Here is a 17,463-nt window from a genome sequence, read left to right on the forward strand (position 1 = left end):
GACAGAAGAACCTACTTGCCAGTAATTTACTTGTAGCAGATATCTGTCCATGACAATATCAGAAGAAATATGTGTGAATCCAAAGTCCCATGTTCCGATTGAGGATACCCTCTGTTGTCTTGTGTGGCATTATGGCTGCCCTATGTAGGACATATTTTGACAAGATGAAGCAACTCAAAACTGGACATACAAAAGGCATTGTGGTAATCTGCAAAGCCAAATTATAGTCAATCACAATATATAACCTCCATGGCCTGGCATATCCTCCAGTCTGCCACTCTCATCAAGCTAGGGGAACAAGTCTGATTCAACCAAAAGTGCAGGAGGGCAGGCCAGGAGAAACACCAGGCATTCCTAAAAACAAGGTGTAAACCTGGTGAAGTTACAAAAAGGACTGTTCTGTGCCAAACTACAGAATCCGTATGGGACAGACAGAGGTAAACCATTCCACAACCATTCTAGCAGACACAAGGTCTGCAGTCATGTCCAAGGCAAATGTGGTGGGCATTTAAATAACTAACAGGTGGAGGAGAGTCCATAAAGATCCGCATCTTCGATGCTGGGGGATTCCCAGAACATCATTGCAAAAGCATTCATAACAATCTTCAGTTGGAACTGCTGTTTAGACTATCCATCTCAGCCTCTTCCTGAGGTCCCCAGTATCACAGATACTTCAACCATTTCACTTCACTCCACATCATATCAAGAAAAGGTTGGAGGCACCTGATATTGCAAAGCATAAGGAAACTGAGAACATTCTGAAAGTAGTACTGAAGTCTTGTGTTTCATAACTGACCATACCCTGAGCCATCTGCTCCAGTACAGCTATAACACCAGCATCTACCTGACAATGTGGAAAATTGCCCACTATGTCTTGTACACAAAAAACAGGACAAATCCAATCTGGCCCATGGCTACTCCATTCAGCTACTCTTAATTATCAGGAAAGTGTTGGAAAGTGTCACCAACAATGCCTTCAAGCAGCATTTACCTGCTCACTGATATCCTGTCTGGGTTCTATCTGGGCCACTCAGCTCATTATTGCTTTGGTCCAAACACAACTAAAAGAGCTCAGATGGTTAGAGCGTGGTGCTAATAACACCAAGGTCATGGGTTCAATCCCCACATAGACCAGGTTTGTAGCCATGAATTGGATGTTGCGGGTTCACACTTGAAACATGTTGTCTGTCTAGCATGGGGCCTGTAGCACAATATTTTAGATTAGATTCTCTACATTGTGGAAACAGGCCCTTTGGCCCAACAAGTCCACACCGACCCTCCGAAGAGAATCCCACCCAAACCCATATTTACCCCTGACTAACACAGTGGGCAATTTACCATGGTCAATGCACTTTACCTGCACATCTTTGGACTGTGGGAGGAAACCAGAGCATCCAGAGGAAACCCACGCAGACGCAGGGAGAATGTGCAAACTCCACACAGTCAGGCAGGAATCGAACCCAGGACCCTGGTGCTGTGAGGCAGCAGTGCTAACCACTGAGCCACCAGGCTGCCCCTAATCTGACCGACTACAGATTAGAAGATTGTAGGTTCGACTTCTACCTGGCTTGAGGACTGTATAGAGTATTGTTATACCTCCAAATTAATCTTTCTCAGTGTTCTGCAGACTTGATAAGGGAATTTAAGGTGAAGGGACCCTTCAGAGGCAGTGACCATAATATGATTGACTCTGCAATTTGAGAGGGAGAAGATAGAACGGTATTGAGCTGAATAATGGCACCTACAGAGGCACGAGGGAGGACCTGGGTAGAATTGACTGGGAGAGGAGCCTAGCAGAAAAGACAGTGGAACAGCAATGGCAGGGGTTTCTGGGAGTAATTCAGGACACACAACAGAGAAGCATGGTACAGGGGGGATGAGGAAACCATGGTTGACCAGGGAAGTCAGGGATACCATATCAACAAAAGAGAAAGCATATATCTGTAATGTGGCAAAGAAGAGTGGGAAACCAGAGTATTGGGAAGCTTAAATAGAACAACAAATAAAGAAATAAGGAGGGAGAAGATTTAATATGAGGGTGAGCTAGCCAGGAACGTAAAGGAAGACTGTAGGAGTTTCTTCAGATGTATAAAGGGCAAAAGTGGATATTGAACTGCTGGAAAATGATGCTGGAGAGATAGTAGGGGAGAACATGGAAATGGTTGAGAAACTGAATAATTACTTTGCATCAATCTTCACAGTGAAAGAAATGGGTAATATCCCAACGATTCAAGAGAGTGAGGGGGCAGAGTATGGTGGCAATCACCAAGGAGAAGGTACTAGAAAAACTGAATTGCCTGAAGGTGGATAAGTCACCTGGACCAGATGGACTACACCCCAGAGTTCTAAGGGAGATAGTTGAAGAGATAGTGGAGGCATTAGTGGTGATCTTTCAGGAATCGCTAGAATTAAGGAGAGTCCCAAAGGATTGGAAAATTGCTAATGTGACACCCCTGTTTAAAAAGGGAGTTAGGCAAGAAATGGAAAATTACTGATTGATTAGCCTCACCTCAGTCATGAGTAAGATCCTGGAATCCATTGTGAAGGATGAGATTTCTGAATACTTTGTAGTGTTTGGCAAAATAGGGCAAAGTCAGCATAGTTTTATCAAAGGGAGGTCATGCCTGACAAATCTGCTAGAATTCTTTGAGGAGACCACTACCCCTACCTTGGGGATTATTATTGGCCAGAAACTGACCTGGACTAGCCATGGAGATACTATGACTATCTCAGAAGGTCAGCGGCTGCTGAGAATTGTGCAGTGATGAATTCCCCTTCTAACTCCTGAAGTGTCTCCATTATGAGTTCTTGTGGGAGGCAACCACATGTCAGGGTGTGAAGGAGAAACTATAGATGTAATATGTAAGATGAAGATCTTTGCACTCAGTGAAAGAAAAGCAACTGGACTTGACAATACAACTTCCTGAACCACCTCTAAAATTCAGTAACATTAACTTTTGGTCTCCGCTCTACTTTCCTGCCTGTAACCTATCAACTTTAGGAACATAGGAACAGGAGGAGGACGTTCAGCCCTTTGAGAATGTTTGCCTTCATTGCTCAGACTATTGAGTATATTGCAGGAGTTGGGCCATCATGTTGTGGTTGCACAGGATGTTGGTGAGCCCACTTTTGGATTACTGTATGCTGTTCTGGACAACCTATTACAGGAAGGAGATGATTCAATTGGAGAGGGTGCAGAAATGATTTATAAGGATGTTCCCAGGACTGGAGGGTTTGAGTTATGAAAAGAGGGTTTTTTTCACCGACCCATAGGAAATTGTGAGATTACCTTATAGAGATTTATAAAATCATGAGAGGCATGATAAGGTGAATAGCTAAAGTCCTTTCCCAAGGGTAGTAGAGTTCAAAATTAGGGGGCATATTTTTAAGGTGAGGGGAAAAGGATTTAAAAGGGACCTAAGGGCAATTTTTTTCACACAGTGTCACAAGTGGAATGAACTGTCAGTGGAAGTGGTAGATGCAAGTACAGCTACAGCATTAAAGACATTTGGAGAGGTATATGAATAGGAAAGTATGAGAGGGATGTGGGCCCAATGCAGACACATGGGACTAGTTTAGTTTGGGAAACTTGATCGGCATGGACAAGTTGGGCTGAAGGGTCTGTTTCTGTGCTGCATGACTATGACTATGAATATGACTATAAGTAATGAGCAGGTTAGACCAAGGACAGCCAATGGATTTTATCTACCTGGACTTCAAGAAGGCCTTTGACAAAGTGCTACACAGGAGGCTACTGAGTAAGATAAGTGCCCATGGTGCTAGAGTATATAGAAGCTTGGCTGTTTGGCAGAAAGCAGAGAGTGGGGATAAAAGTAGTGTTCCTCAAGGTACAGTGTTGGGACCACAACTTGTCACTTTATTTGTTAAAGTTCTCGATGAAGGAACTGAGGGTATCCTGGCTAAGTTTGCAGATGATACAAAAGATAGGTAGAGGGACAGATAGCATTGAGGAGCCTGAGAGGCTGCAGAAGGATTTGGACAGGTTAGGAGAATGGGCAAAGAAGTGGTAGATGGAGTACAATGTGGGAAAGTGTGAAGGGTCATGCACTTTGGTAAGAAAAATAGAGGCATGAACTATTTTCTAAATAGGGAGAAAATTCAGAAATCTGAAGTGCAAAGAGACTTGGGAGTTCTAGTCCAGGATTCTGTCAGGGTAAACTTGCAGGTTGAGATAATGGTTAGGAAGGCAAATACAATGATGGCATTTCTTTTGAGAGGACTTAAGTATAAAGGTAGGGATGTACTTCAGAGTCTCTATAATGCTCTCTATAATGCTCTGGTCAAAACGTATTTGGAGTATTGGATGTGGTTTTGGGTCCCATATCTCAGGAAGGATGTACTGACCCTGGAACGTGTTCAGAGGAAGTTCATGAGAATGGTCCCAGGAATGAAAAACGTAACATATAAGGAACATCTGAGGACTCTGGGTTATACGCAGTGGCGTTTAGAAGGATGGGGGGTGGGGGGGATCTAATTGAAACATACAGAATACTGATGGCCTGGACAGTTGGAAAGATGTTTCCATTGGTAGGAGAAACTAGGACCTAAGGGCACAGACTTAGAGTAAAAGGAAGACCTTTTAGAATGGAGATAAGGAAAAACTTCTTCAGCCAGAGAGTGGTGAATCTATGAAATTCATTGCCACAGAAGGCTGTGGAGGCCAGGTCATTGAGTATATTTAAGACTGAGATAGATAGGTTCTTGAGTATGAAGGGGATCAAGGGTTACTGAGAGAATGGGGTTGAGAAACTTATGATTGAATAGCAGAGCAGACTCAATGACCTGAATGGTTTAATTTCTGCTCCTGTGTCTTAAATATGAGGTGAAAGTGACCCATCTTGATGTCAAGGCAGCATTTGACTAAGTGTGGCATCAATAAGCCCTCGCAAAATTAGTATGAATGGCAACTGGGGGAAAGCTCTCCACTGGTTGGAGTCATACCTGGCACAAAGGTAGATGGTTGCAGTCGTTGGAGGTCAGTCATCTCAGCCTGCGTCACTGTGCAAGTTCCTCAGGATAGTGTCCTAAACCCAACAACCTTCAGCTGCTTCATCAATGATCTTCCCTCCATCATGAGGACAGAAGTGGGGATGTTCATTAATGACTGCACAATGTTCAGCACCATTCACAGTTCCTCAGATACTGAAGGAGTCCATGTCCAAAAGCAGCAAGACGTGGACAATATCCAAGTTCAGGCTGATAAATGACAAGTAACATTGGCACAAGAAAATGTCAGACAATGACCATTTCTAACATGAGAAAATCGAAACAACTCCCCTTGAAATTCAATGGCCCACTAATATCCTTTGACCAGAAACTGAATTTGACCAGTCATATAAATACACAGACCGCAAAGACCAGTCAGAGGCGAGGAATCCTGTGGTGAGCAAAGAACAAGCAACAATACAGCACAGGAACTGACACTTGCACTAACACATTTGCACTTCACTTCCAGGATCCGTATTCCTCTATTCCCTTCTTATTCATGTATTCACCCAGGTGCTTCTTGCATGCTGCTATTGTGTCTGCTTCCACCACCTCCTCTGGCAGCATGTTCCAGGCACTCACCACCCTTTGTGTCAAAAACTTGCCTCGTTCATTTCTTTTAAACTTCAACCCCTGCACCTTGAACCCGTGTCCCCAGGGTTAACGCCTTCACCCTGGGAAAAAGCCACATACTTTCCACTCTATCTATGCCATTCACAATCTTATAAACTTCTATCAGGTCGCCCCTCAACCTGCTGCATTCCAATGAAAACAAATCCAATCTATGCAGTCTTTCTTCATAGCTAACATCCCCCACACCAGGCAACATCCTGGTAAAACATTTTGGTACCGTCACCAAAACATCCATATCCTTCTGGTAGTGTGATGACCAGAATTGTATGTAATATTCCAAGTGTGGTCGAACTGAAGTCCTATAAAGTTGCAGCATAACTTTCTATCCTTATACTCAATGCCACTTCCAATGAAGGCAAGCATGCCATAGGCCTTTTTTATTACATTGGTGGGCAAATCATCTTCTGACTCTTCAAGTCAGGAGTGCGATGAATACTGTCAACTTGCCCGGATTAGGAATATACTCAAAACGTTCAATACCATCCAGGATAAAGCAACCTGCTTTATTGACTCTCTATCGACACATTCAACATTCACACCCTTCAGCACTAGCACGTAATAGGCAGCGGTGTGTAACATCTACAAGGTGCAACACCGAAATTCACCAAGACTCTTTCGAATGCGTCTTCCAAGTCTGTGACCTTGACCATTGAGAAGGACAAGACTGCAGGTATGTGGGAGCTCCATCATCTGCAAGTTTCTTTCAAGGCAAGTACGATGTGAAAGAATTAAAGGAAAAGAAAGTAAATAATAGTTATCTAGAATGAAATTATGAGGTGTACAACAGGAAATAGTGCAGATATATAAATTTTTATCATCAGCCCAGATGTTTGGAGAGAAATAAAAACACAGCTACATTGTTTGCCTTACACTCTTCATAAAGGAACATTGAAAATAGCAACAATACGCATAACATGGATAGGAGGAAATCATTACCAAAACCACCCACTGCAATCTGGCATAAGTCCCTATAAATTGAAATTGAGATTAGAGACATTCTTTTTTTTAAAGGGCTGACATTTGGAACCGAGATCTCTCATCATAAGGACTATCAGAGGGGTCAGATTTTACAACCGATTTCTGGAAAGCCAGAGGTGAATGTCATCTTGTTTGAGAACACTGAGAAAAAAGGAGTACTTCCTGGCAGCTGTGCTTGAATTGTTGCAAACATGCACAGGCAGATCTGTCAAATTGGTATTTGTTCCATTACCTTCAAATGCTTCAACCAAGGGGTAGCATGGTGGCTCAGTGGTTAGCACTGCTGCCTCACAGCATCAGAGTCCCCGGTTGGATGCCTGCCTTGGGTGACTGTCTGGGTGGAGTTTGCACAATCCCCCTGTGTCTGCATGGGTTTCCCCCGGGTGCTCTAGTTTCCTCCCACAATCCAAAAAATGTGCACGTCAGGTGAATTGGCCATGCTAAGTTGCCTGTAGTGCTAGGTGCATTAGTCAGGAGTAAATATGGGGGGGGGGGGGGGTGGGTTTGGTGATGGGTTACTGTTGGACGGTCGATGTGGACCAGTTGGGCCGAAAGGCGGTTTCCATACTGAATGGAATTGAATCTAATCAAATCTATGCTCCTCACACATGGGCTTGTGTCAACAGAAATCTTGAGTGTGTTTCTGGATTCCATTCAGACATTGTCATTTTGGTATTTCTGGGTGACGTAGGAGGTTACTTGCTCAGTTCTCTTCTCCAACTTTCCTATCCTACTCTACCTGGGCACCTTATTGGGTATATAACATCTATCAGGAAAAAAAACATGGGGACAAGTGGTTTGTAGAAACACCTCAGCAATGTATTTTCAGTGACATATCACTCTATTATTGGTACTTTTCACTTTGGTCATAATTTACATCTGATTTGTATATTTTAACCATGCTGAAAATCATCAAGGCTCTTTGGTGAAATGAGGTCTGGTTGATGATACCTTTTCTTTGTCTTTTTAGTGAGGTCTGTATATTAGGCCCCAGCATATTATTTTCTCTCTTTGTTTTGATTTTGGAGATGGCAGCTTGAGGTACTGTTGCTGGGTAATGGAGATCAGTTGGTCATGTCTGAACTGCAAGGTTGTGCAAAATCCTGCAAAGTCGGTCAACCCCAGTGTTACATAAATGCCGTTGGTGACCAGGAGAAACCTTTTGGAGTTGCAATTTCTGCCTCCTTCTTTTCTCTTCACTCCTTTCCAGAGTTGGGAGCCCTTTCCAACTCCGGTGGTGAAGTCTCCAAGGAGGATGATTTAATCTCCCTTCAGGATGTTGATGAGTATGGTGTCTAAGGTGGAGTAGAAACTTCCTTTGGACTCATCTAGGACTTCAAGGGTTGGAGCTCTCATGACTGTTGCCTGATGGTTCTTGACAAACTGTAGGCAGAGAGATATGAGATGATCACTTAATGTAACAGCTCCAAGAGTCTGTTGACAGGCTCACTCTTGATGGCAAATCCAATTCCATGTGTTCTGTGTTGATCTTCAGGATTCCCTCTCCAGAAGAAGGTGCAATCACCACCTTCCACCCTCAGTTCCCCTTTGCCTTCTTTGAGTCTCCTGGAGGCAGCAATATCAATTCTGAAGTGTCTGAGTTCATGGGCAACAAGGAGAGTTCTTTATTCTGGGCGATTGTTCTGCTTATTATCCATGTGGGTTGATAAATTCCAGATTCCGAGATTGAGTTTGACTTTGGCGTTTAGATTGCAGGTAGATGAGCCCACTGGATACAGCTTTCCAGCCAGGTCACTGTTGGAACAGACTATTTTTATGGCACTTTCTCTAGCCCCTTCCCTGTGCAGGACAAGCAGGATGGTCCCTGAAGAGGCTTGCTCAGTCATGAAGAATGCTATTGAAACACTCTCCTGTTCTGATTCTAAGCAAAACAAAGGAACACATGAGCCTCTTCATTGCAGTAAGATGCCAAGTCACAGAAAGATCAAACTCTGGGACAAAGAAGAAATTCCTATTGATCTCAGGGATGCTGCCAATGCAAAGTGGACTAAGAATACTGCTGAGGAATCTCCCTGCTCTCCATCACCAGGAAGATCATCATCCAAATCCTCATTCAGCACCTTCTCCCAGTCTCTGAGGAAATACTTCCAAAAGCCAGTGCGGCTTTTGGTCAAACCGTGGAATGACAGGCCTAATTTTCACTGCTCAGAAACTCCAAGAAAATGCCAAGGACAACACCAACCATCCTATATGGCCTTCATTGACCTGACCAAGTCTTAGGTCTATTGGGAAGTACAATGGAAGACCCTGTCAAAGTCTAGCTGTCCAGGGAAATTCATCAACATCCTCCATCCTCCAAGATGTTGGTGACGGTCCTCACCGATTGTCACATAACAGAACACTTTGAGGTCAAGACAGGGGTCAAGCAGAGGTGTGTCATCACCCTCAACCTTTTCTCCATTTTCATTGCCACAATTCTTCATCTTGTGGAGAACAAGCTTCCTAGTGACGTGGACATTGTCTATGGGATGGACAGAATTTTTTTCAACCTTAACCGGTTGAAATCCAAGAAGAAAATGACACTGACCTCATTTGTGGAGCTTCAGCGTGTGGGTGAAAATGTCACCTGTTTTCTCACAAGAGAAACTTCAAGTCTTACTTCATGCCATCGGGGAAGCAGACCTAAGAATTGGTCTCAGCCTCAAACTCAGGAATACTCAAATTCTTTACCAACTAAACCCAGGTTAAGTTCTAGTTCATCCTCCCATTAAGCTCAATGGAGACATCCTTACGATGTGAAACATTGCCCTGCCCTGGCAGGCTTTCTCTCACTGAAGGTTGTCATCAACGCAGCGATTCAATATCAGTGCCAATCTGCAAGCATGATCTCTGGACATCTAAGGATGAGAGTCTTTGATGGTTGTGACATCCGTGCAGATACCAACATCCTTCTGTATAAAGCTGTCATATTCCTGACTCTTCTTTATGGCTCCAAAATATTGACTACATATAGACACCATCACAAGGCCTTTGAGAATTGCCAGCAATGCTCTTTGAGATGGATTCTCCACATCGGTTCGGAGGACAGGCATGTTAACAGATGTACTAACATTATTGTCCTTGAAGTAGCTAATATCACCAGCATCAAGGCCATGATCATCCAAAACCAACTCTGCTGAGCCAGCCACATGCCTAGGATGCCTGAGTTCTGACTGCTAAAGGAAATCATCTTCGCCCAGCACCAGTCGAATGAGAGGAAGATAAAGCAAGCATTTCAAAGACTCCCTGTCAGCTTCCTTCAAGAAATACAACATGGACATCAATGCTTGGGAGACATTTGCTCAGAAGAATCTGACTTGGAGCAAACTCCTGTATGAAGGGACACAATTCTTTGAGAACTCTCATTGCCAAGAAGCAATACTCAAAATGAAGCAGAGAAAGGAATGCAAGCTTTTTCAATGCCAAGCACCAACTCCACCTCCTGGAAACACCAGACGAATGTGTGTTTGAGATGTGGCTCTAGGATTGAGCTCATCAGCCACACACGGACCCACAGAACCCATGACCAGTGACATGGAACTTCCTGGGTGGATAATCATACTTGTTAGAGAGTGATTGCCACTGCTGAAGATGACATAGATGCAATTTTTAAATGAGTAACTACCTTCTAAGTTGGATTTACCATTGAATCAGACAGATTAGGGACACATTCATAATTACCATTACATATTTCTACAATTTTCTGAACAGCTCCTACTGCCGATGATCCTAACTCTTCCATTAACCTATCTGTCACATTCTTAAATATACCAGTGATATAACAACTTCAATTAAAGATTGCTGTTTCTCACAGCTTCTCAAATTTAAAGCCAATTGAACTGCTACTGCTGTCATGCATTAGTCATGATGTGGAGGTACATTTGTCAGCGAGGCAAAGAAAGTACACAGTGTGACAGTTGGGGCTGGTGCGCTGACACCAGGGGACAAACAAGCTGTCAACAGAATGTTTCAGTGTCACTAAAGTGTTGGGAGTAGCATCCTGCTTCCAACCGAGGTGTTAGGGAACTTGTCCCTCAGTCTTCTTCTCCTTTTCCTTCTTGAACTTTTTGCTCAGATCCTGCTCGCAGCACCAAGTGTAGTGTTAGGCTGAAAGTATCTAATGGGTTATTTAAGGTCTGTTCAAAATGAATACATAAAAACACATGCACTCTGATATAAAGCAAATTTATTAACCTTAATTTAATTTAGACACATGCAAGGTTATGAGCAAATCTCTTAGCTTAAGCTACTCTGGACAAATTCAACAAATGATTTTACTGCTCCTTGGATGTTGCCTGAACTGCTGTGCTCTTCCAGCACCACTAATCCAGAATCTAATTGCCTTCTGCCCAGCAGGGGGGTCCTAGGTGATTACTGATGTTTAAATCGCTATCTCAGCTTCCATGGCACCGGTCTCAGGAACCCCAGCCAAATGAGGATAGTCCACGGCACTAGTCACACAAACCCCAGTCCGCTGGTGAAAGGTTCCTTTCCCACCACCCCCACCCTCCACCCCGATTTGGGCAATGCCCCCAATATTAATCTTATACTGAATCTGCTATTACATGCTGTATTGCCATCTCTGAATACTTTTCCCAAGTGGGCTCACAGCATCAGCGTGAACTCGCAGCCTTGAGGTGAACCCAGAATGGATTCACAGCCTCAAGGTAAAGCCCATGCAATCTGGAAGTGAATCCTGGTGCAGTTTGGAGGTGAGGGCTGACACAGAATGGAGGCTTGGTACTAGTGTGGATCAGGTTGGAAAGACCTTTATTTTGAACTTCTAATTTCTTTAGTTTTCTAATTTATTACTATGATTTTGTACTTTAGTAATCATTATAATTGATTCAGGAAGTCATGATTTGGAGATGCTGGTGTTGAACTGGGGTGTACAAAGTTAAAAATCGCACAACACCAGGTTATAGTCCAACAGGTTTAATTGCAAGCACACTAGCTTTCAGAGCGCCACTCCTTTATCAGGTGGTTGTGGAGGCAACAATTGTAAGGCACAGAATTTGTAGTAAAACTTTACAGTGTGATGTAACTGAAATTATACTTTGAAAAATACCTTGATTGTCTGTTGAGTCTTTCATCTGTTAGAATATCATGATAGTTTCACTTCTTTCATGTGTAAATCACAAAACTTTTTTTAAAACTTGCATTCTCAGGTTAGCTGTAACATTAGTGATAGCTAGACAATATGTTGAAGGTGTTAGCCCCCTGTGTTCTCTGTCTATGACCTGATGTTTAGATTGATTCTAATCTAAAAAGTGAAATAACAGAGTTTTACATGAATTCATGCAGTTTTTGAACAAAGTACAATGTAACTCTGCAAGTACAAATTCACCCCACAAAATATATGTATATGTGTGCATGTGGGTCTTTGTGAGTGTGCATGTCTGGTTTAGAGGTTGTGAGTGTGAGAGAGAGTGTATATGTGTGTGTAGGTGAGTGTAGAGTGTCTTAAGTCTGTGAGGGGGTGCATGTGTGAGTGTGAGAGTGTGTGTGTGTGTATAAGAGTACGTGTGTGTGTGTGTGTGTGTGTGTGTGTAGGAGTGTGTGTGTGTGTGTGTGTAGGAGTGTCTCTCTGTGTGTATAGTGCAATGGTGGTCACCTGTAATGTGACATGAACCCAAGGTCCCAGTTGAGGCACTCCCTATGGCTATGGAACTTAGCTATCAGCCTCTGCTCAGCCACTTTTCGCTGCTGCCTGTCCCGAAGTCTGCCTTGGAGGATGGTCACCTGAAGGTCCGAGGTCTAATGTCCTGGACCACTGAAGTGTTCCCCAACTGGGATGGAACACTCCTGTATGTTGATTGTTGTGCAGTGCCCATTCATCCGTTGCTGTAGCCTTTGCTTGGTTTCCCTTATGTACCATGCCTCAGGGCATCCTAAAGGTGAGCAGTGGAGGTGTGGGGAAGGTCTTGGCGAGGTGCTCATCCTCAATGATAATGTGTTGCAGGTCACGAAGAACATGGCGTAGTTTTTCAGTTCCTGGGAAGTATCCTGTCAGTTGCAGCCCGTGTCTGTCTCCTGAGGAGGTCATTATGGTTCCTTGCCGTGGCACGTCGGAACTGGCGGTCAATGAGTTGAGCATCATACCACGTTCTTATGAGGGCATCCCTGAGTACTTCCAATAAGCCTTTAAACAACCGCAAAACCTCAACATATCATTGTTCGTAGCAAGCTGCCCAGCTTTCAGGACAACTCCATACAACCCTGTCATGGTAGGCACTGCAAGACGTGTCAGAGTGTGGACATGGATACCACCATTACATGTGGGGACACCTTCCACCATGTGCATGGCAGGTACTCATGTGAGAAGAAAGTGAGGATTGCAGATGCTGGAGATCAGAGCTGAAAATGTGTTGCTGGAAAAGTGCAGCAGGTCAGGTAGCAGCCAAGGAGCAGGAGAATCGACGTTTCGGGCATGAACTCATGCCTGAAATGTCGATTCTCCTGCTCCTTGGATGCTGCCTGACCTGCTGTGCTTTTCCAGAAACACATTTTCAGGTACTCATGTGACTCAGCCAATGTTGTCTATCTTATTTGTTTATAGTTTTTCCTTTGGCTCTTCTTTTCAACTAAGATATAAAGTTTTGAATTTACTCACACCTTAAAATTCAATCCCAGTTTCAGAAACAATTACATCCAGGCTTGGCAGTTTTAAACAGTTCTCTTATATTGAAGATTCAAGTGATTCCAGTCAGTTTGGGCTTCTCCTGTTTTCAAAGACTTTGTCTCCACAAGACTTTCGGCTTCCTTGCTCTGTTCTTGAAGTCTTTTTAAAAGCACAAAAATAAAATATACTGTGACTCTGCAAGTGTAATTTTAGAAATTCAGAATTTAATCCTATGCAAAATGACACAGCTCCTCAGACAGAAGGCGTTTGGGAAGGTTTAAAAGCTGCTGGCCACAAGAGTTAACTCTACTGGTCTGAGAAGGGACAGGCCTAAATCACCCAGTGACATCGTGTTGTATTCTCACATATTAGGTTTAAAACTGTCAAATTCTTCTGATAATTTCAAATTGGCAATTTAAATTTCTATTGTCTTCAAGAAAACTTTATCAATACTCTTTTTAAAGAATTTCAGAAAAATACAAATAATGGACAAAATATTTTCATTCCAAATTCTGAGTTCAAATTGAATGTCTTCTAAAAACACATCTATTTTTTCAGAACAAGCTAAACCATTTTTTCATAACATTTTTCTATAGCAGTTTTTAACAACAAAACAGGTTTTAAAACTTTTCAATCAAATAAGATTTGAAAGTCTTCTATTTATGATGCTTTTGGACACTACTTGTTTTAGGAGTGATTTCAGTCAAATGTATGGGATACTTTCCTTGCAATTGTCATGGGAACTCTCACAGAGAGCTCCTTTAGCTTCACTGGGGGAAAGGGACTTGTTGATCTCTTTCCTGACTCTGCCCAAGGGTCCCCCCCCCACCCCCGTCCACCCCCGTCCACCCCTTCTGGCTCATGGGGGACAGTTCACACCAACTTTATCTCACTGCACAAGGATGGAACAGTTGCTGTTAATTACATTCCCAAGGTTACTTCCTTGTCTTGCAAGATAACAGTCGCAGCTGCTGTTGGTTCACAGACTGCTGTCTGGCATGTTTTTATTTTGCTGTATTAAAAGAGAAGTCCATTTTATCTTTGTTTCAATATCATGTTCCAGTTTGTCCAGTCACAATGTTGGGTCCAATTGCAGCCTTTTCTTTGTACTACATATAATGGGTACAATGCTTTCCTATTGGTAATTATATTAATCCTGTAGCTGTTTTTCCAAATCACACAGCTTTTTATTTTCTCTAACCAACTATAAAGCACATAAATGGCACTGTAGGCTAACCTATTCCAGATAGTTTCTAACTCAGTTGTTCCTTTCGTAACCTGTTTCAAAAGTCTAGCAAGGACACTCATAATTATCATCACATATTTCTACAATTTTCTGTACAGCTCCCACTGTCAATGATCCTAGCTTTTCTAAAACCTATCAGTTTTTGAATATGCCAGCAATATGACAACTTCAATTAAAGACGGCTGCTTCTCACAGCTTCTCAAACTTAAAGTCAATCAAACTGTTGCTACTGTCATACATGAGTTAATTAAGTAAAGAAAGTACACAATGTGACAGTTGGGGCTGGTTCACTGATACCAGAGGACAAACAAGCTGTTGGCATGGAATGTTTCAGTGTCATTAAAGTAGTATGAGTAGCATCCTGCTCTCCAGCTGAGGTGTTAAAGAACTCGTCCTTCAGTCTTTCTCCTCTCCTTTTCCCTCTTGAATGTTTTGCTCAGACTCTGCTTGCAGCATCAACTGTATTGTTAAGCTGAAAGTGCTGAACATGTTCTTTAAAGTCTGTTCAAAATGAACACAGGAAAACACATACATTTTGATATAAGGCAAATTTGTTAGCTTAATCTAACTTAGATACATGCAAACCAATGAGCAAATGTATTAGCTTAAACTACTTCAGGCAAAGTTAAAAATCACACAACACTGAGTTATAGTCCAACAGGTTTATTTGGAAGTACTGGCTTTATTCAACAAATGAGTCTCACTGCCTTCTATCCATCATGAATTCCTGGGTGATTGTCAGCACATGGAGTTCCTTCTCAGTTTCAATGGCCCTGGTATCATGAACTCCAATCCAATGGAGATAAGTCCCCCAAGTTGGAAAAAGTCCTAGCCTGAATCTGATTTTACACAATCTATTGCCTTCACTGAGTACTTTTCCCATGCATTCCTTTGTGAAATAACTGGTCCAGGTGTTTTTGCATACAACCTGTTCCCAAGTCCAGCCAAGGTCATTGCAATTACCATTCATCCAAAACAGTCTGTTTTTACATCAAGCCTCTTTTTCATGTATTTTCCTTCCATTGTTTATACGCATGTCCAATTAACCCTTAATGATTAACATTACAAACACCCTGTGGTACTGCCCTTCACTACTTTTGCTCCATCCCTTTTTCTTGTGTGTGCCATATTTGGGCAATCATGGGGAAGGCAAATGAAGGACCCATTGGAACCCTCGAGGCTTTTCCAATACTGGCTGAAATCACAGGGCATTCATAACATTTGGGACTTGACAGAGTAGACACTGAGAGGATATTTCCCCCCAGGAGAGAATATAGAAATAAGGGATATAATTTTAATACAAGAGATCCCTCATTTAAGACAAAGATGCTGAGGATTTTTTTCCTCCATCATTTTATAATGATTGACATTCTCTCGGGCATTGGAGGCTGGGTCATCAAATGTGCTGGGTTAGAATGCCTGCTGAAATTAAGGGTTATAGAATCATACAGTGTGGAAACAGACCCTTTGGTCCAACCAGTCCATGCCGACCATGTTCCCAAACCCAACTAGTCCCATTTGATGCGTTTGCCCCATATCCCTCCAAACTTTTCCTATTCCTGTACTTTTTCAAATGTCTTTTAAATGTTGTAGCTGTGGGGCACAAACTGAAATGTGGAGTTAAGACCACTACCAAATGAGCCTTAAATCATGATCTTTTTGCTTGACCAAGCAAGGTTATGGGTGGACTGGCCAACTCCTGCTTATGTATTTTTTTAAGATCACTCTTGGGATGTGCATGCGAATGCTTGGCCAGCATTTATTGTCATCACGAGCTGCCCTTGACGTGGTGGTGGTTAGCTACCTCCTTAACCTGTTGCAATCTGTATTGGACATTCGGGTTAAGTTTGTCTTTTTTCCTCTGATTCAGATTTCTAAACGTGCCACTCTGAAAAAAGATGGCACTTTTATTTGTTTAATTTGATGAATATCATTCAACTCCAAAAATCCCTTTCGTACGTTGGAACAAAGTTTACCAGCGCACCAACTTCCTGTCCACCCGGATCTATTTAAGTGTAACCCAGCCGGCGGCAAGAGCTCGATGAGTTGACTGGGGAGTACAGATCGAGGAAAAAAAATAAAATTCAATTAACTAAAGGGGGGGTTAAATAGTGAGTAAAGAAAATAGTGTGAAAGAGAAAGAAAAGCCCTTTCTGTAAAAAAAAACTCTTATTTTCTCTAGCGACGGTCGAGATCTTGTCAAAAGAAGATTTAAATAAAAGTGAATAGTTTTTCGGTGCCAGTGACAGTCGAAAGTGGCCGGGGAATTATGATTAACGTTATTACAGAGATAAGCACTGAAAATCAAATCTTTTACTCGGTGCTGCTCTTTTCATGGACCGTGTATCTATGGGAGGCCTATCTGGCTCACAGACAGGTGAGTGAGTGTCTCCGTCAAACACCTCCCCCCAGGTATGGTGGTCGGGATGGAGGGGAGGGGAGGGGTGGGGTGGGGGAAGGAAGCATCAAACACCAAAAGACCCAAAATCCCCCGTTTGGAGAATCTGTGCATTTTGTTACCACGCCCTGTTTGGTGGAGAAAGAAATCGCACCCCTCGCTGAGACAATGTATCCGACAATCTTGATACAATGTAACAATGTATGGAGGCATTCGATACATTGTAACGGTGCAACAATCTAATAGGAAGCTTTGAATATCATCTCACTAAATCAGCTTTGATGCTCCATTGTAGCTTTTGATTTAACATGTAAAGATTTGCTTACAATGTTTTTTTAAATTAATAGCTGAAGTTGAAACTAAAATGCTCCCCTCCCCTCCCAGCTTTAGGCTTGGTTGACGGTTTTTGAATGAGGTAAAAACAATGACTGCAGATGCTGGCAACCAGATTCTGGATTAGTGGTGCTGGAAGAGCACAGCCGTTCAGGAGTTTTTGAATGAGTTGGACAATGCGACAGTGGGGCTGATGCCCCTCTCTGTCGCACCCATAATTCTTCTCTGCGCAGTTAAATTTTATAA

At 42.7% G+C, this 17,463-nt stretch overlaps 1 protein-coding gene across 1 annotated transcript in view; it reads left to right on the plus strand.

Annotated features, from left to right (window-relative positions):
- Positions 1-16,293: 16,293 nt before the first annotated feature.
- Positions 16,294-17,463, plus strand: part of zmpste24 (zinc metallopeptidase, STE24 homolog) — a 35,592-nt gene continuing 34,422 nt past the window's right edge. Inside the window, exon 1 of the mRNA XM_072548098.1 lies at positions 16,294-16,863. Within this exon, the coding sequence (XP_072404199.1) occupies positions 16,756-16,863 (108 nt within the window). The 5' untranslated portion in view covers positions 16,294-16,755. The remainder of the gene's footprint in view (positions 16,864-17,463) is intronic.

The sequence above is a fragment of the Chiloscyllium punctatum genome, chromosome 27 (genome assembly GCF_047496795.1).
Source record: "Chiloscyllium punctatum isolate Juve2018m chromosome 27, sChiPun1.3, whole genome shotgun sequence".
Classification (NCBI taxonomy): Eukaryota; Metazoa; Chordata; class Chondrichthyes; order Orectolobiformes; family Hemiscylliidae; genus Chiloscyllium; species Chiloscyllium punctatum.